The sequence below is a fragment of the Rhinatrema bivittatum genome, chromosome 15 (assembly GCF_901001135.1).
Source record: "Rhinatrema bivittatum chromosome 15, aRhiBiv1.1, whole genome shotgun sequence".
NCBI lineage: Eukaryota > Metazoa > Chordata > Amphibia > Gymnophiona > Rhinatrematidae > Rhinatrema > Rhinatrema bivittatum.
Window position 1 is genome coordinate 65,414,607 of NC_042629.1, and position 20,126 is coordinate 65,434,732.

At 41.9% G+C, this 20,126-nt stretch overlaps 1 protein-coding gene across 1 annotated transcript in view; it reads left to right on the plus strand.

Moving 5' to 3' along the window:
* The first annotated feature begins 523 nt into the window (after positions 1-523).
* The window catches only part of LOC115076512 (serine-rich adhesin for platelets-like), a 106,539-nt gene continuing 86,936 nt past the window's right edge, over positions 524-20,126 (plus strand). The window contains exons 1-3 of the mRNA XM_029578053.1: positions 524-718; positions 5,048-5,114; positions 5,340-5,462. Coding sequence (XP_029433913.1) covers positions 524-718; positions 5,048-5,114; positions 5,340-5,462 — 385 coding nt within the window. The remainder of the gene's footprint in view (positions 719-5,047; positions 5,115-5,339; positions 5,463-20,126) is intronic.

The window sequence follows — 20,126 nt, forward strand, 5'->3', positions numbered from 1 at the left end:
TTGTGTCCTTCAACATGAATGCACCAGGTCACTGGTGGGCAAACAAACTCTGTCAAATTGGATCTGTCAGTGCATTCACTTTTGCTATTCCAAGCAAGCTGCAAACCTTTCTGGCACACCAAAAGCACCCCAAGTAAGGGCTTTAGCAACTACGGCGGCCCATCTTCACAAGGTACCATTGCTGGTCATTTGTAAAGCTGCCACATGGTCATTGCTGCATGCTTTCGCATCACACTACTGCCTTGACCAGCAAGCCTCATCAGACACAGTGCTGGGCTGGATAGTGTTGTCATCGGTGACAAGACAGTGAGACTGTCCACACCAGGGGTGGGTTGAGTGACAGTCACTATCCAGGACTGCAGGAGTCTGTTGCTTCCATCCCTGAGTCTTCAACTGTGCGGGACACAATCCTGAGCTGGGGACTCCCAGTTAACATGACTAATTCAGCCTGCTTATCAACGGGAAAAAAGCCAGTTTGCTTACCGTAAATGGTATTTTCCTTAGATAGCAAGATGAATTAGCCATGCTAACCCACCCGCCTCCTTGGACAGCCTCTGAATTCTTCTCGTCACTGGATGAGCTAGATTATGGACTGAAGGAAGATGGGAAAGGATGCACCGTCGCACAGATCTTGGAGAAGCTCCACCCAGGCCACACGGAGGAAGTCCCAGACAGCATGGCTAATTCATCCTGTTATCTACGGAAAAAACCATTTATGGTAAGCTAACTAACTTTTACAATAATGTTAGTCTGAATTGATCAAAATCTATGGTGGCAATTATAAATATATAATACTGAAGTGGCTGCCCAAACCCAATTAATGATTAATAACTTATGTTTTATAATGTACATGCAAAATATACAGAGCACAGAATACCATAGGGGAAGGCAATTTTCAAAGGCATTTACCTGGCTAAAACGGCTGGACTGACAGTCATTCTCCTCAATTATGGTTAAAAGAACACGCGGGTTCCATAGTACCTGTGTTTTTAGTCACATTAAAAGGAGGTGTTCCTGTGGGTACATTTCAGACAGGGGAGGAAAACAGTGTGCATATATTACATTTTCAAAAGCACATATGCAGTTTTACCCCCTCCTTCCTCTCCTCCACCGCAGAAATAGATGCAAATTATGCAGGCGCTCCTGACATGCCCTTAATAATTTTCAAAGAGAATCAACATGGGTAGCTGCTTTGAAAATTTGCATGCAGTGTGCATGTTAAAAGCATCCAGGGCGTGCACAACTACAGGGGCTATTTTAAACTTGCCCCCATAATGACTCTATTTTTATGAACAGGTAATACCTATGGCTTCCTAACTGGCAGGAGGTTTGCATTTCTCTGATACATTTTGAGAAAGTGGCTCATTAACAAGGGAGGCTTTCACTTCAACATTTCAGTTTTCCTTTTAAGCTATGCAAATATCATGACTAGGGTCATCTTTGTCTATCACATTAGAATGTCAAATTGGAGAAATGAGAAACACTGATGAAAGATTACGCTAGAGCTGATAATGTTCCATCGGGAGCTAACTCTCGCATGTCACAGAGGTGAAAAACCTACTGCATGCTGGCTGCACACACGAACCTTGTAGATAGTACGTGTGGAATGAGTAATGCAGGAATGCAACAAGCAAGCTTTTGTAGGGGAATGCATACGTCGAGTACCATAGCTTGCAACTTTAATGACACGGTTGCATTGTTTCTACCTTGTCTCTTGAGTTAGTTCAGCAGAAGGGATGTGTCGCCATTTGCTAGTAGTCAACACGCACCCCAGAAATGGGCACAAGATTTTGCAGGCTGCTGTGATCTTCAAGGGTGTTTAGAGATTTGTTTCCAAGCCAACCTGCCTCCCCTCCCCCAACCGCCAGGTGTCTAATTATGATTATATAATTATTTTAAAAATCCATTTTTTTTTCTAGATTTAATGAAAGTTTAGGATGTGCTTTAATATAACAGCTACTAACAGGAACTGTCTTCAGCCAGTGGTGGGGCTTCATGACTGCAGTCTGTTTTATAGGTTATCTTAATCTTGTTTTCTTCCCCACGCATTCCTTCACTGAGGGTTGGCGAAGACTTGTGGAATGACTGATGGACCAAATCTGCTCCTGCTTCGATCCCAATTTGACCTCTTCCCACCTAACCATTTTGTTGTCTAGATAGCTACAATGAATATGCATGAGAGGGATTTGCATACACTGGGTTTCCAATATATGCAAATATACAAACTTATTACAGATATCCTGTCATCCAGCCATTTAGGTGTTTTTCCAGGACAGAAGTGGGAAACACTGCCCTAGAACCAGATGCTAATTGGATGAATTTTGATGACAGCATCGAGTATTGTTTCAGGGCATATAGATGTCATTTATTTATTTATTTATTTTTAGATTTTTATATACCAGTGTTCCTGTATGAAATACAAATCACATCGGTTTACATTGAAACTGAACATAAATTTTTGCCAATAGGCATTACATAGAACAAGGTTGTGGAACTTGGAAAAGGGTAAACTAGATCAAAATAAACATTGTAATGTAAACAAATTGGCTAACAAATCTCATAGAGCAGTATAAATAAATATTTATTTATTTTTAGATTTTTATATACCGGTGTTCCTGTATGAAATACAAATCACATCGGTTTACATTGAAACTGAACATAAATTTTTGCCAATAGGCATTACATAGAACAAGGTTGTCATGTCTGTCACCTGCAGCTGCATAAACAAATCTTTTTGCAATATCAAAAAATTAATAAGCATTACAGGCTATATTCCCTTTCTCAACAGGCATGTACATTTGCCAGTTTTCAGGATTTGAGTCTTGCCGGATGGGATACATACGAGTGTACTAAGGGAACTTAATGAAGTTGTGGAAGCAATGCTTCTTTAGAGTTGGGAGTCGTTTTGGAGGACCGGAGACAGGCGAATGTGGTTCCTGTTCATAAACGTTGGTAGTAAGGAGGAGACTCGGAGCGTCTGATCTCTGTGGTGGCAAATTAATGGAATCACTGCTAAAACAGAAGTGATAGTGCAGTTTTTGGAATCCAGTGGATTACAAGATCCAAGGCAGCATGGATTTACCAGAGGTAAATCTTGTCAGACAAATCTGATCAGTTTCTCTAATTGGATGACCTGAAAGTTGGATCAAGGGAGAGCACGAGATGTAATTCACATGGATTTCAGTAAGGCCTTTGATACGGTTCCACGTAAGCGGTTTATATATAAATTAAGTGCCCTTGCTATGGGACCTAGAGTGACTGGGTTAGAAACTGTCTGAGTGGGAGGTGACAAAGGGTAGTGGTAAATGGCGTTCACTCTGAGGAGGGGGGCGTTATTTGTGGTGTGCCTCAGGGATCGGTCTTTGGACCAGTTCTTTTCAACATTTTTGTGAGTGTTACAGTAGAAAGATTGTCGGGAAAGGATTGTTTTTTGCCAATGATACCAAAATCTGCAACAAGTTATCATTGCAGAGAAAAAGAAAAGAAAATGTGAAAAGCATGAAGAAGGATCTAGCGAAGCTCAAGGATTGTTTTAGGGTCTGGCAGCTAAGAACGCTGAAAAGAGTCATGCATGTAGGCTGCAAAAACCCAAGGGAAAGAGTTACAATATTGTGGATCTAATACTTCTAATCTTGAAAGGAGAGCAGGATCTGGAGATGTTTGTATCTGATGATCTTATGGTGGCCAAACAGGTGGATAAAGCAATGGCAAAAGCCAGAAAGTTGCTTGGCTACATAGGGAGAGGAATAATCCATAGAAAAAAGGAAATGATATTGCCCCTGGTGGGACTTCATTTTGAATACTGTGTATAATTCTGGAGACTGCAACTTTATTTATTCAGTTGTTACATTCCACCTTTCAGGCACTTCAGAGCAGATTATATTCAGGTACTGTGTAGGTATTTTCCTGTCCCCAGAGGGCTCACGTTCTGTTTGTATCTGAGAAAATGGAAAGTGAAGTGAATTGCCCAAGGTCAAAGGATTTGAACCGCTGCTCTAACCATTAGGCTACTTTATCTATTCTTTCAAAGGGATATAAACTGATTGTAGTTGGTTCAGAGGATGGTTGCTGAAATGGTTATTCTAAAGCATATGGGGATAGATTTAAAGATCTAAACATGTATACCTTAGAGGAAAGGTGAGATAGGGGAAATATACTTTTAAAGGTTTCCATGCATGGGAGGTAAGCTTCTTTTAACAGAAAGGAGGTTCTAGAACAAGGGGTCATGGGATGAGGGTGAAAGGAGATAGACAAGAGTAATCTTGGGAAATTAAGTTGACTTAGAAAATAGCCACTGCTATTACTAGCAGCAGTAGCATGGGATCTACTTAGTGTTTGGGTAAATGCCAGGTCCTTGAGGCCTGGTTTGGTCACTGTTGGAGACAGGATGCTGGGCTTGAAGGACCCTTGGTCTGACCCAGTATGGCAATTTCTTATTTATTTATTTATAATTTTTATATACCGAAATTCTTGTAGGGATACAAATCAATCCGGTTTACATGAAACAAGGATGCCAATGGGCTTAGGAAAAGCCAAGGCTTACATAAAACAGTTTAAACAGAACGATTCCATAGAACAATAAATATAATTATAATAATTATGTTCTTAATTCTTTATGGAGAGAGCAATGGATGCATGAACAGCCTCCCAGTGGAGGTGGTAAAGATAAAAATGGTATCTGAATTCAAGAAAGCTTGGGACAAACACAGGTGATCTCTGAGAGAGTGTTAGGAATTGTAAAGCTGTTCTAATCCTGTTAGCTGATAGCTGTTGTCACACTGCTAATTTGAACAAGTTTTTATTTTTTTTTAACATCTGACTGCTGTCACTGTGACTGACATAGAGGAAGGTAAGTATTTTCCATCATTCCCTTCTCCCCTCCAGGGGGAGGGCACTGCAGGCTATCTGCCTGGCAGTGGATCTTTTTGCACTGATTTACTAAATTTTAAACCTGTTGCTAACCAGTGTAGTACCAGCGCTGTAGCTGAACTCTGCCACAGTATCCCACATAGAGAGGCTGTTTTAACTCTTTGTCTGTGTCTGTTAGATAGTCAATGCATCCACAAAGAGTGCAGTAGGTCTGTGCCAGTTTCCACCACGGGTACAGCCAGCCTGTTTGTGGATTAATTTATTTTGTTGCTGCATTTAAATTACTTGTGCACTCACTGCATTGCTGTCTTACCAGTAGTGCTCACACACAGTACAGCATTATACCATTCTTTCCTTTTTCTGTGTGTGTGCTTCTGTGTGCACTGTAGCAAAATACTAAAATAGTTGTCATCACATACAGAGCATGACCCACACAGGTAGTGACCACGTGGATTGTTGTCTTATTTTAGGTTCTTGTGGCAATCCTGATGGTACAAGTAAATCTAAGGTTATTGCTGCATTTGTGGCCTATCATTACATCTACATCTTTAAAGCAAGGAAGACACTGGACAACATTCCACTTTGCGAGTATGGTAGATTGGCTACTAATGACCTATTGTGGCAACTATTAAATTCACGAAATTTGTTTGTATCATTGGGTTTCCAATAGATGCTAGTAGAAAATGTACCTTGTTCTAAAAAGTCATCTCTATATCTAAAAAAGGTATTTTACATGGATCAAAACTGAGACTGAATCTGAAATTTGGGTCCAAAGTATGATGCCAAATGTAGAAAAGATTCAATCTTCCTTTACTACCTTTCCAGATCATCAGAATGTCATCAATATCCCGTCGCCACAGTAGGATGTTTTCTGAGCATTCATGTTCTCCTAAAAATATTTCTTCAAATTTACCTACATACGAATTGGCTACAGATGGTGCCATAGCTGCACCCAATGCCATTCCTTTGGATTGATTGTAAATTATGTTATTAAATTCAAAACATTTTTTGGTCAAAACAATTTTAGCAAGCTCTAAAATGAACCAAGTGGGAATGCGGGTATATGTGTTCCTATTTTCTAATGATTTCTGTATAATTACAAAAGCATTGTCCTGTGGTATGTTAGTGTATAATGATTCGATGTCTAATGTTACAAGTAGAATTTCTTCATTAATAGAACTTAAATCTTTTAAAATATTGATAATCTGCGGAGTCTCTGATATAAGATGGGACAGCGGAGACTAAGGGCCTCATTTTCCAAGCACTTTACCGCGTGCGATAAATTCGCAAATCGCGTTAACAGCTGTTAACGCGATTTGCGAATGCAAATTAGTTATTTGGTATTCAGGGGGCGGAGTTGGGGCGGAGCATATGTAAAGCGGGAACCTGTGTATCGTGTGCGGCGAAACAGCCGCAGTGTTAGCGCGGCTGCTAGCGCGGCTAATAACTACAACTCAAACCTCGCGTTATGGACTGCGTTACGGGCGGGCCACCTACTAACTCGGGGTGGGGATTAGGTATGAGCGTCGGGGGTTGGGGGCCACTTTCGCATTCCACATGAGACCTACGGACAGAACAGTGGTCTCTAGTGCAGATTTGCTGGCTGTCGGAGTGAGGACGCTCACTCCAAGAAGTGGTTTGGGCAACGTTCTCTCTACCTAGCTTGATGGACACTCTACCTGGGCAACAACATGCTAGGTGGAGAGAATGTTGGCCAAATCTCCGCTTGGAGTGAGCGTCCTCACTCCGACGGCCAGCAAATCTGCACTAGAGACCACTGTTCTGTCCGTAGGTCTCATGTGGAATGCGAAAGTGGCCCCCAACCCCCGACGCTCATACCTAATCCCCACCCCGAGTTAGTAGGTGGCCCTCCCATAGGGGTTAATTCTGAAAGAATCATCGTGCACTGGGAAAACATCGCGTGCGGCGCTACTGTTTTCGTGAATGGCGAAAACATCGCCGCACGCGATTTTTCCCCACTGCACGAAAGAAGCCTCATTTGCATTGGTAACGCCCCCTAATGCGTTACCAATGCGATATTGGAAAATAAGGCCCTAAGGGTCTTAGAAATTGATTTACAAATTTCAATAAAGGTTCAAGCAGTGAACCTATTGCTGAAATTATAGGTCTACCCCGAGGTAATGTCAAAGATTTGTGAATGTTTAGAAGTGTAAATATTGTAGGCATGATAGGATGGGAGACAGTGAGAAATTCATACTCTTTTTAGGTCATGATTGAGTAGAATAAGCTGTGGAAAGCAGTGCATCAATCTCTTTTTTGATGTTTATTGTAGGATCTTCTTTCAGTTTAGTACAAGAGTCAGTATTTGCAAGTTGTTTGGAAATATTTCATCCATATATTGTATCTTATCCATTATGACATTGGCACCCCCTTTGTCTGCTGATTTGATAATGATTTTGTTGTCTCGTCTCAAAGTATCAATCACTTCCTTTTCATTTCTACTGATATTAGAGAACTAGTGTTTTTTTATTAACTTTATCTAAATTTTCTAGATCTCGTAGTACTAGTGTTTCATATATGTGTAAGACTGGATCTGTAGCTCCGGGAGGGACCCATTTGCTTTTATGTTTCACAATAGAGGGATCAGCAGACTGTTGATACTGTCCAGAGAAATAATGCATAATTTTGAGTTTCCTTGTAAATTTAAACAAATCGACTCTAGTCTTAAAAGTATTATAGCGTGGTGTAGGAACAAAAGACAGACCTTTATTTAGCACCGATTTCAATGTCTTGGCAAAATTATCCAAATTTATTTTGTAATCTTCAAAGATTGTATCAAAGCACACATTATTTGTTTTAAGATATTCAATGTTTTTATCAAGGGCAACCTTACTTCTTTTTCCTTCTTTTTGGATGTATTTTTATACTGAGAATCATTAAGTCCAAGGAACATTTGTTAAGGATTGCTTCCAACTGTTAGGGTTTAGCAGTGTTTAGGTGGATTCTTGGGTACTGTGGCAGATGACCACGCCCACAGGGAGGGGCCCCGTGGGGAGCCACAGTACTAGGCTAGACTCAGGATGCACAAACACAGAATTAGATCTTTTATTGTACAACTTGATGGATTCCAACAGAGGTGGCAATAGTGAGGTAGTCTGGATGTAGCAGTCTGGACCCTCGGCAGAGGGGACCCTTCTCACCCCGTTGGTATAGGGGAACTCCGGTGTAGGTTTCCCAGCAAGGCAGTGCTGTAGATGAGACAGACTGAGAGTTAGATTACTCACTAGATGGTAGCTGTAGGTAGGCGATTCTACCAGGCTGAAGTAGATGGTACTGGCACCGAGGCAGGAAGAGCAGGCCCTCGAGGAGCGAGTACCTGATCCCTGTAAGGCACCTGAAATAAAGCAGAGGGCCCCTGAGGAGCGGGTACCCAGGTTAGTCAATACCCTGAAGGGCAGAGAGAGAGCTTCCAGCAACAGCAAGGAAGCGGCAGAGTAGCTAAGAACGTCCGAAACCAATCCTTTGCTAACTCAATGAGCTAGCAACAAAGTTCAGACTAAATACCCAGATGGCGTGACATCACTTGAGGGGAGCGCCCCCGAGGTTCGCGCCAGTGCTGGAATAAAGACGTGGGTAGCACACGCGCGTGCACTCTAGTAGGTCCTTGGGAGGAACATTTATTTATTTATTTAGCACTTTTATATACCGACTTTCCAATAACAGAGTTACTGATCAATTCGGTTTACATTCTCAACAGAAACAATGACAAGTTAATGTCTTACAATGAACAGGTAGATGTAACTTGGATACAGATATATGGGGTAACTAACATAACATACATATCAATGCTACAGATGGCGAGAATGCTAGAACATGGCGAGAGGCAGCACCATAGCTGTTCCAAGGACGCCGGAGAGGGCGGCTATCAGACACGGTGGTAGCCATTTTCCCGAGGTAAGCGGGAGGAGCCATGAACAAGGTGAGGCAAATGGGGCGAAGCCGTCTAAGACCGACGGACGCAACACCAACATTCTCATAAATTCCAAGTCTTCCTTATACATTGTGGGAGGTTTGTTTATACGAAGACCTCTCGGGATTCTTACATGTCGACAATAGTCCAGAAGAGTAGATACATGGAGATTACTCCTAATCATCCTTTTGCTGAGATTTATAGTATCTTCCCATTTAAGTAGAAAACCCTCAAAGACCTAATCATTTTTAAAAAACGGTTCCGTGGGTAAAAGTTCATTAAGCTGTCCATCACTAAAACTAAGGATGTCCTTCCACGGGGAGAAGGACATGATTGAGGGGAGTGTGCAGTGGAGTGCCTCGGGGATCTGTACCGGGACCCGTGCTTTTCAATATATTTATAAATGATTTGGAAAGTAATACGACGAGTGAGGTAATCAAATTTGCAGATGATACAAAATTATTCAGAGTAGTTAAATCACAAGCAGATTGTGATAAATTGCAGGAAAACCTTGTGAGACTGGAAAACTGGGCATCCAAATGGCAGATGAAATTTAATGTAGATAAGTGCAAGGTGATGCATATAGGGAAAAATAACCCATGCTATAGTTATACAATGTTAGGTTCCATATTAGGAGCTACCACCCAAGAAAGAGATCTAGGCGTCATAGTTGATAACACATTCAAATTCGTCAGTTCAGTGTGCTGCGGCAGTCAAAAAAGCAAACAGAATGGGAATTATTAGAAAGGAATGATTAATAAAATGGAAAATGTCATCATGCCTCTGTATCGCTCCATGGTGAGACGACACCTTTAATCGTATCAGTAGCATGGGATCTTGGTATTTGGGTACTTGGAAGGTTCTTGTGGCCTGGTTTGGCCTCTGTTGGAAAGAGGATGCTGGGCTTGATGGACCCTTGGTCTGACCCAGCATGGCAATTTCTTATGTTCTTATGTGTTTAAATTCATGAGAGATCTAGAATGGGTAAATGTGAATCTTTTATTTACTCTTTTGGATAATAGAAGGACTAGGGGGTACTCCATGAAGTTAACATGTGGCACATTTAAAACGAATCGGAGAAAGTTCTTTTTCACTCAACGCACAATTTAACTCTGGAATTTGTTGCCATGGAATGTGGTTAGTGCCGTTAGTGTTGCTGGGTTTAAAAAAGGATTGGACAAGTTCTTGGAGAAGTCCATTCATTACCTGCTATTAATTAAGTTGACTTAGAAAATAGCCACTGCTATTACTAGCAACAGTAGCATGGGATAGACTTAGTTTTTGGGTAATTGCCAGGTTCTTATGACCTGGATTGGCCACTGTTGGAAACAGGATGCTGGGCTTGATGGACCCTTGGTCTGACCCAGTATGGCATGTTCGTATTTTTGTATGTTCTAAATTAGTTGGGTGGATTGACAGACTAGATAGGCCACAAGGTCTTTATATGTCATGTTTCTATGTTAAAACAATATCCAACATCCACTCTTCTTGTCCTGACAATCATACATGAATGACTCTACTAGCTCTATGTTAAGATATTTCCTCATCTCTCGTGCATCTTAGCTATGCAAGGTTTTTGGAAAACTGAAACTGTTTCCTCATGTCCCCATTTCCAAACTTTCAGATCATTTTCTGTGAGACCTAAAATGGAGGGCAAAGGTTTTGATTTTTTTGCATGCTGTAATTGGTAATTCCGTCTGCTTACGTGCACTAGCTCAGGTCAGAGAGTGGGTCATTTGCCATGGTTTCCAGATCTGTGCTATCCCCACTAGTCTGCTGCACAGCCCAGTCATTGGCCTTACCATTGGCCAGACTAATTGCAGATTATAATTAGAAGCTTGTGTTGTTGATTAGTACTGATAGTCTTTGTGCCATATTGGGGAATATAGACCTTGTTCTAAGAGGACTTTACCCCATTATGTGCCTAAGGGAAAAAATATCTTTATTGAATAAAAGCCTTTGTTTTCCTGCCTATATTGAATGCAGAATGTATTGTTTTTGAAAGACAGCCGTTTAAGTTGCTTTTAAATCTGCAATACAGGTGAGGTTGACAGAGAGAAACTGTAGACCGTATGACCTCAAAGGAAGTATTAGTGAAACTTGTAATCAAAAAGGAAAAGGACACGCGTGTCAAATTGTGTACCTAATGTCAAGGCTACAACAAAACACTATTTTTTATTCACAAAAGGATATCCTATCACCCTGCTGTATCTGTAGTCAAAATAAGTCCTTAATTTCAATAACAGAATTGCATAAAGAAATGCAGACATTGCTCAAATCACATTGCTGAATGAGTAGGTGGATAAGAAAACTGTAAAAACTGGCATAGGTCCCAATTCTAAGGTTTAGCCCCTGTAGAGCTATTCCCTTGGCTTGATAAATGCATCAATTGTTTTAGTTATTATCCTATTTTTCAGTTCTTTAGATCACCTGTGACTTTTCAAAGGGAAAGCAAAATACAGTATGTATGCATTTTCTGTTTTAAAGTTGCTGCCCGCAGTCATTTGCCCTTGCATTCTGCATTGAAAAGTGTGCACACAGATTTGGAGATTTGATTTATGCACCCTGCAGCGTGGAACAATGTGTTGACTTTTAGCCACATTGTAGTTTACGCAAGTAAAATACTCTTTTTCTACAGAAATCATTTTGAAAATTGTCCTCAAACCTTTTCTGATGGCAAGAAAGCTGTAGAACTAGTGGGTCATGATATGAATCTTCAAAGGGAGGGTAGGCTCAGGAACAATGTCAGGAAATATCATGGGCAGGGTGGTGGAATCATGGAATGCCCTTCCAGAAGAGGTAGCGAAGACGAGAACACTAAGGGTGTGGGATAAACACAGAGGATCCCTAATGGCTAAAGGTTGGAAATGAAGAAAAGGGATAACCTATATTAATTTTTTATTATTTTTTTTTTTTTAACACTTTTCTATGCCGACCTTCATGAAAAATTTCATATCAGATCGGTTTACATGTAACAAAGGGTATAACTTAAACAAGAGCAATTCACTAGAAGCGGAAGTTACATATAACAAGGGTAGATAACTTGGGGGCTAGGCTAGTCAGAGGTAAAGGACAGTGTAACTGAAGAGAACTGGAAAAGGCAATGAAACAAAAGAAACGGCGGCTTAATTATAATGACTAAACACGGCAGGGCGTTAGCCGGTAAAGCAGAGTCCTGTCCGGTTGACAATTAATGGTTTAGAAAGTTAGGGGAAGGCCTGGAGGAAGAGCCAGGTCTTACGTTTTTTTTCGGAAAGTTCGAGGGCAAGGTTCTAGTCTGAGGTCAGTGGGCATATTGTTCCAGATAGTTGGACCCGCTGTAGAGAATGCTCGTTCTTTGGGATAATTGGGATAAACATGCACGAAGTGGCAATTATTTCCCTTAAAAAAAAAAACAACCCAAAAAACCTTGCTGCTAAACAATGGTAAATTTTTCAAAACCTCAGGTCTAGCTGTTACTTCCCAAAGTTAGCTGGCTAGATCCTTTGAATATCTTCCTCAGTGTGTTAATCCTAATGCCATGGAGTATATAGGCCCTATACCTGCAGTTCAATCATATTTTTGGATATCATTTTTCATGTGCATTTTCTATTAATATTTGTTAAAAGGGTGGCAAGCATACATTATACTCTTAAAGACTGTTAGCTAAGAAAAAGCGTTGAGTAGAGGCTACGAGACATGCAAATATGTATTTATGGTCATGGCTCAGTGCAATAAGTTTGCTATTGCTGTTAAGGAAAGAGATAAATCACTCAAAATGATTTCATCAAAGAAAGCCATGGTTGTGGCTGTTATTTCTTAAAGTATAAAGTGAAATTTTTGGGCTAGGGAGTGTTAGGGTTACGTAATAGATACTTTTTATTTTATGCCTGGTGGACAACCTAGTCATTTAGAATTTAGCTAAATGTGCAATTCACCCAAGTTTGTTTTTATCCTCTGGTGGGAGATTATCGGGAAGTATTTGAATAGCAGCTGCCAGAAAAGGAGGTATCTGAAACATTCTTAACATTCTTTATTTATTTGAAACTTTTATATACCGACATTCATTTGCCTATCACATCGGTTTACATGGAACGGGTATAACATAACTTTAGAAGATTTACAAGGAACAGGTAGTAATAAAACGATTAATAGTCTGTGGAAAAGGGAAAGCCTATCTATCTCATGTTAGGCAATAGTGCTTTTTCTGGCTGTTTGTGTTTGAGGTAGTTGTGGGTGGATCCTTGGGCCAGTGGCAGATGACCACGCCCCCGGGGGAAGATCCCGAGAGGGACCACTGGTTAGGCTCAGAGTATGGAGACAGACACACACTAGTTCTTTTATTAAACAGAATATTGAACCACTGGGCTGTAGTCCCTCAGATACTGGAACAGCGATCCCAGGGTGGCTGAGCTGAAGAGAAACTGAATATAGTGAGTAGGCAGAGTATGCAGAGTTCAGGAACAGAACCTTGATGGCAACCCTCACACAATAGTCTTTTTAGAAGTAGTCCAGGTGTTGGAATGAGTTAGGCCCTCGAGAAGCGAATACCTGGTTCCAGGGAAAGCTCTGAGAGAGAGATGGTAACTCACTGGTGTAGTAGGCAGCGATGACTTCCAGGCAGAGTAAGTATTCAGCAACCAGTCTGGGAACATGGGCCCTCGAGGAGCGAGTGCCGGTTTCTGACTGTGACCTGAAAAACAAAGAGAGAGCGAGGCCCCCGAGGAGCGGGTACCCCTGGTAAGTCCAAGGAGGCAGAGCAGCTTAGCTAGAGTAACCCTTTCCCTTGCTAACTCGATTCGTTAGCGATTTCTAAGACCTTATATATCCTGTACTGCTGACGTCATCTCAGGGGGACGCCCCCGAGGTTCGCGCCACTGCTGGTACATCAGTCGGGGCCACACCGCGAGCGCGCCCTTAGGCCCTTGTGAAACATGGCGGATTGCAGCATCGAGCCGCTCCCGGGACGCCAGAGGAAGACAGCAGAATGACGCCGCGGCAGCCAACCCTCCACTTGAGCAAGAGGGAGTCGCCAAGGAGGTGAGGAGGGCGGAGTGGAGACATCAGGCAGCGACGGTCACAACACTGGCTTCATTATCTTGAGGGTGGTGACCTCCTGCACCTATTTGGAGCCTTAGCCACACAGATGCCGCCACCTCCTGCTGCTGCCACTAAGCGTGGCAGAGACGCCGCTCCCTCCTCTCTCCACCGCTCAGTGCGGCATGGATGCTGTCCACTCTCGCCCCTGTCGGCTCTCACAAGGCATGCACGTACCTGACATCAGAACTCTTAAAGGGGCCATGGCGCCCTCTGAAGCCATAACCAGCTCCCTCCTTTTTAAAACCTTGCTGGGCCAAAGAAGCCTCAGCAACAGGTCCCCTGGCAACCTTGTGTCCCAGTGCGTGTTGTGTCATGTCCTGCTCCTTGCTTGCCTCATTCCCTGTCTTTGTGTAGTCTTTGTCCTTCCCTGTCTCTGCCTGTTTCCTTGTTCCACCCGTGTCTCATCCTGTTTGTCCTGTCTGTCCCATCTGTCTTGGCTTCACTCTGGATTCTCACCTCAGCATGGATTCTGCACTCTCTTGTCTGCTTCCTGCCCCAACCTTTGATCTGGTATCCATCCTGGTGTCTGCTGCCTGCCTCGACCCTGCTAGGAATTGTACACCTGATCTGGATAGCCCCAGGGACCCACTTGCTGGCTGCCAGAACCCAAGAACTCAACCTATGGGGGAGGTGGCTCTTATAGGCGAAGCTCCAGCCTGTCCCACCTACGGGCTTCTTCACCAGTTTCCAGTGTGGGCCTTGAGGGTCCACTGGCTCAGCTACACCAATCACACCACAGCAGCAAGGGTCCACTAACCCCGTCAGTGTTAGACATTGTATATCTCCTGCAATCCATCTTTTCCTAGGTCTGCCTGGATCTCTTTCCCATAGGTTGATATTGAAGAGCTTCTATTACGAATCTTCCATGTCTCATTCTTTCTACACATTCTTTTTAATATTTGAATATCTTTATCAGAGATTAGATATTTAATTAATTTCTCATATTTTCATTCCTAGTTCTGCCTTCTCTATTACGTTCTTTAACTGTTTTGAAAAATGTCATTTCTGCTGCCTGAATTCAGCCAGTAACTTTATTATGCATCACCCATGCTTTGAATCCATAGAAGAGTGTTGGTGCTGCCATAACTTTTTAAAACATTTTTCTTCTAGTTTTTTCCTTTAATGTTCTATGAATGTCACTATGGATTGATTGAAATCAATGTAATTTATTTGTCACATTATTCTCATTTGTGGATGGGTGGGAGGATTAAAAAACAGAGTGATGGTGGTGGAGGTGCCGAAAGGCCCAATCTAAAAGACTTCAAAACACAAGAGGGTGTTTCACAGAGTAAAAAGTAAAATCAAATGTATTAAAAATAACCAGTTTAATAAAAAAACAAAAATCAAGCACCAAACCCAGTATTTACGATGAATCTATGAGTGTTTAAATTGACTACCAATGTAAAGAGCAGACCCCAGCACTCCGAGCTTCAGAGCAGTCTATAGAAATACTCTCCAGATAACCTGCTGGGAATGAGTTCTGGAATTGGGGGTCTGTTCAAACAGCAAAAACAAGCTGGTTAACCAATAAGCAAATACTGGCCCATTCCATTGGGTTCCATGATAATTCATCCCTATGGATGAATGCAAATCTGTACAGAGCTAAAGTTTCTATGTCTATAGATTATCCAGCAGGTTATTGTTGCAGTATAAACTTCCGTAACCATACCAGAACATAAAATACAGAAGCATTGGGAGGCATTGTTTTGGCCTTGACTATTCGTATTTGCTTTTGGAGGGGGATGCATTTGAAACGGCATACTTAGCCAGTTTCTTAATGTTGTGCAAACAGAAAACGCAGGTTTGATTAAGCCTGAGAGATGATGACCTTTTGAAAAAAAGTATTCATTGTAATTCTTGGGTGTTTGCAAAGAGTGATCGAACCACTTATTTTCTGAATGCCCAACCCTGGAAAAGCATGCATCTGGGGATGGCATGATTGCGAACAGGTCAGGCATTCCTTTCTGCTTGATTGTACCGTAATTTAAGAAAAAGATTAATGGTCAATTGCGAAAGGAAAAGAATTGCAGGCTTGTTTTTAAGGTAGGTCAGATTTTTTTTTTTTTTTTTAAATTGGTTACTGGACAGCATGCAATTTATTTTTAAAATCCTTAATAAAGGCATAGCGAAGTGAAAGGAGAGGAGGAGAGCCGTCATGGTGCCATGAAATTTCTTCCATTACACTATAGTTTGGCTTTGCTCACAGTTTTTTTCCCGGACACAGAATGGGGAAACAAACCTTTTTAATAAATATGATCTCGTGATTACAATTGAACACAGCAGAAACCAAACAAGAAACCACTTATAATTCCTGAATGTATATGGTTTTACATTAGCTGATCCACTTATTCGAAACCAGAGACCACAAGAAGAGGAGGGAGTGGTAAATCTGAGACTTGGAAAAGGTCACCTTTTGTGGTGTTTGAATGAGAAATAAACGGGTGATTTTTTTTTTTCCAGATACTCATTTGGGTCTAAAATCTGGAAAATTGTAAAATCTCTGTCTGTGTCAAAGATGACCTGAGTTGCCCCAAATATAAACAGTATATATATATTTTTTTTTATTTTACAGCATAAAAATAGAATAGGCTAAATGTCTCCAGATAGTTGACAAAATTGTATGGCTGTAGGATTTTGCAAAACTGGGACCTTTCTTTATTGTATTTATCTACTGAGGGTCTCCCTCTTTCACCTTTGGAAGAAAGGACTGCATTCCTTGTGTGACTCCCATGTTTCTCTCTGCTCTCTCTCTCTATTGCCTCTTTCATTCTTATCCTCTGTCTGCATTGCCCCTTCTCAGCTTGACCATACCCATAATAGATCTTGTTCAACAAAGAATTTTTTTTTTTTTTTTGCACTGGTGCCTATAGGAGAAAAGTAATTTCTGAATAAGGCCCATTGCCTGTGCTAATCTTTATTTATTTATTTTGTATACCGACATTAGATCGAGATATCACATCGGGTCACATATAACTGGAACGCAAATAAGGCATGGGCTGCTTATTTTTACAGTGTAACTTAGAACAGTTAACAATGTACAGTATAAATTAGAACACAGAACATAATGATATTATATTTTAGAATATTTAACAAGGAACAATTAAGAACAATTATTAAGACACGGTGCCATAGAACATATTCTAAAATAATTTAGAGGTATGTAACAAGGAGCAGTTGTCGATGTGTACGTGCCAAATAATATGGGAGGTTGGCATGCCGGAAACATAGCTTAGGAACATAATGTATTTATAGCTTGGGAGCAGCTGTACCAAGGGCAGCTTGGGGGAGTAAGCAGCAGATAGATATTGTCTTTTCCTTCTGATGCTAGACTTCTAGTAGGCTCTTTGGTTCTGGGCAAACCTGGAATTTTTGTACATAATGGTATCTTTCTTTGCACCAACCAAAAAGATGATGTAGTACATGAGCTTTTGAGATCACACAGGTCCCACCTTCAGAAGTATCATGTACTTTAGCTGGGCTTACTGGAATCCTAAATATACTGGAATCCTAAATATACTAAGCAGCCTCTTGACCTGCCTGTTCAGAGGTCAGGAGTCCAGGGTGTTTGTCTGCCAGAGGGTGGGGGGTACAGTTAGGGTTGGTGGTACTTTTATGTTTTGCATTTTATATGTAAACCACATTGATCTCACTTGGATTTGTGGTCAATCAAGAAATAAACTTTACTACTTATTGGAGGTAGTGTTGCTGGGATTTGGGTGGTAAGAGCAGAAGCAGTGAAATGAGGTTTCATAGCAAAATGGATAAGGCAAGTGTTCAAGTTTCTGGAAAATCTATTGTTTCCTAGTCCGCCTCAATTCTTGGATCAATCCACTCCCTTCGGGGGAATCATGGTGCCCTCACATCAAGTAATGGCTTATATTTCATAGGATTCTGGGCTGCTCCTGGGTTGCTATGTAACTAGATGGTTAATATACCAGTGCATAACCCTACTTCCCCAGGCGGCCCCCAGTTTAAGCCCCCACCTGCCACCAATTCTGAAAATGTGCTACAAAAGGAGCAATAACAGAAGCATGGACCTTAACAGCTGAAAAAGGAAATAAAATGTTAGGAATTTCAGGAAAGGAATATAAAACTGGGAATATAATACTGCCTCTGTATTGATCCAGAGTATGACCACACCTTGAGTAATGAGTAAAATTCTGATCATCTTATGACTGTGAGTTTCCTTAGCGTATTGAGATTGACTTTGTTGCCATAGAAAATGCTTAACCAGTCAATAGTGATCAGTCACTAGAGTTATAAAGTAACTATAAGGGTAGAATGTGCTATACAGTAATAGGTTCTGATGAAAATCACATTTTGGTGGTGTTCACAGGAAGTCCCTTGATTTCATGTAGAATATCGGGTTCCCATGTAGTGCAGGTCACCCTGGACAGGACAGTCGCATACATACCAGGGAGTTCTGGGCTGTTGCTAGCTCCAAAAGTAGAAAGGGGGAAAAAAAAGTCCCGATTTCCCGCCTAAGTTTAAGCACCAGTCCTATGGACAGATTTACCCACTAATATTTCCTCTTTCCTCTCCTGTATATGACAGAGAGAATAAGCAATAGCTTTTGGAGGGAGTTCTGTGAAGTCAGACAAGCTTCACGCCCTTCCTTTAAAGGCAAAGAGCACTAAGATAGCCTAGGAAAAAACGCATCTGTTCGAAACACTACCTAGGAGAAAACTACATCCCACACCTTGATTGCAATGAACATTTCCTTACCGTAATAAATGTGAAACCCTGGCTCTCCCCGATCAAAATCTTATACATTTAATAGTGCTATAGAAATGTTTAGTACTAGAAGTGCTGGTAATGTGAGAACAGAAACTTAAACTCTCCTTTTAAACATACAGCTCTGTTTGTACTTTCCTTGCCAATCCCAAATGGTGGCATAGTTTGGCTTCTTTTACAGTGTATTCTAAAGGTGAGATATTTATTTTTAAATAAAAATTAAAAAGGTCACAGCCCGCTCCTTTGTTTTACCTTCTTGTTTTCCTTAGGCCTGCAGGTAGCAGGCAGGAAGCTGAGAATCTGAACTGGCCTTTTGTTAACCCAGGATAAACTCACAGCCTTACCAAAGCCATTTAAAGAACAGAGAGAACTTTTGCACTGGTGACAGTAGGAACATTTTGTCTATTCTGCAGACATAACTCTATCAATCCTGTAGAGCAGGAGTCCCCAAACTTTTTAAGGGAAGGGCCACACAGAAAATCCAGTTTAGTTTAGTGAGTAAGGATGTGGAGGGGGGGGGGGGGGGGGGAGCATATTGGCTCTGTGGATAATTTGAAATGTTACCTGCCACACCTCTGGCCTGTTACCTGCCACCTGCTCTCCCTTCATATTCCATCACACTACTCCTCTTCCTCCCCTTCCTGCTCACCCCATTCTCTTCCTTCCCTCACCCTCTTCCTCCTCTTTCACTTCCTTCCCTCACACCACTCTACTTTCAGCCCCTTCACTCTCAGTCAACACATTCTCTTTTCTCAACCTGTTCATTCACTCGTTCACCCACTTCCTGTGCACTGATGGGGCCAGGACTTCTCACTAGCAGCGTCCTCCTCCACCACCATGGGCCTGGCATCTCTTCTCCCACTGGCAGGGGCCCGGCCTCCCCACCCAGCGGCTTTCTTGTCACACTTGGGGACCAGGCGCTGCGTCTCCAGCTGGCAGGGGTCTGGTTTCCCTGCCAGCAGTGTCTTTCAGCACAGTGGGTCGGGTACCTCTTCTCCCACTAATAGGGCCTGGTTTCCCCACCAGTGGCTTTCTACAACACCAAGGGTCCAGGCATCTTTTCTCACACCAGCGGGACCTGGTCTTCCTGCCCGTGCCATTCTTCACTGCCATGGGTCCGTGTATTTCTTCTCCTATTGGCGAGGCCTGGGAACCCCCCCCCCCCCCCCCCCCCAGTCTTTCTTCTGCCACCATGGGTTTAAAAAAGCCCTGCTTTTGTGGGCTAAATTGGCCACAAGAAGGAAAAGTATGGAGGGCCAGCCAAACAAGCTGCATGGGCCACAGTTTGGGGACCCCTGCTGTAGAGAACATTTGCCTGTAGTTTTTTAAAATGTATTGGTGAGTTTAGTGCTTGTGGAAGGTACCATAGTTATAGTATCATCCTATTTCCCTGCATTTTTGTGTGTTTTCAAGTTGCCAATAATTGAAAAAAAATGTTTTTTTGACTGCAAACATTTTGTGAAAAATATTTTTTTAAGTCCCCCCCCCCCACCCCCCCCATACACACACACAA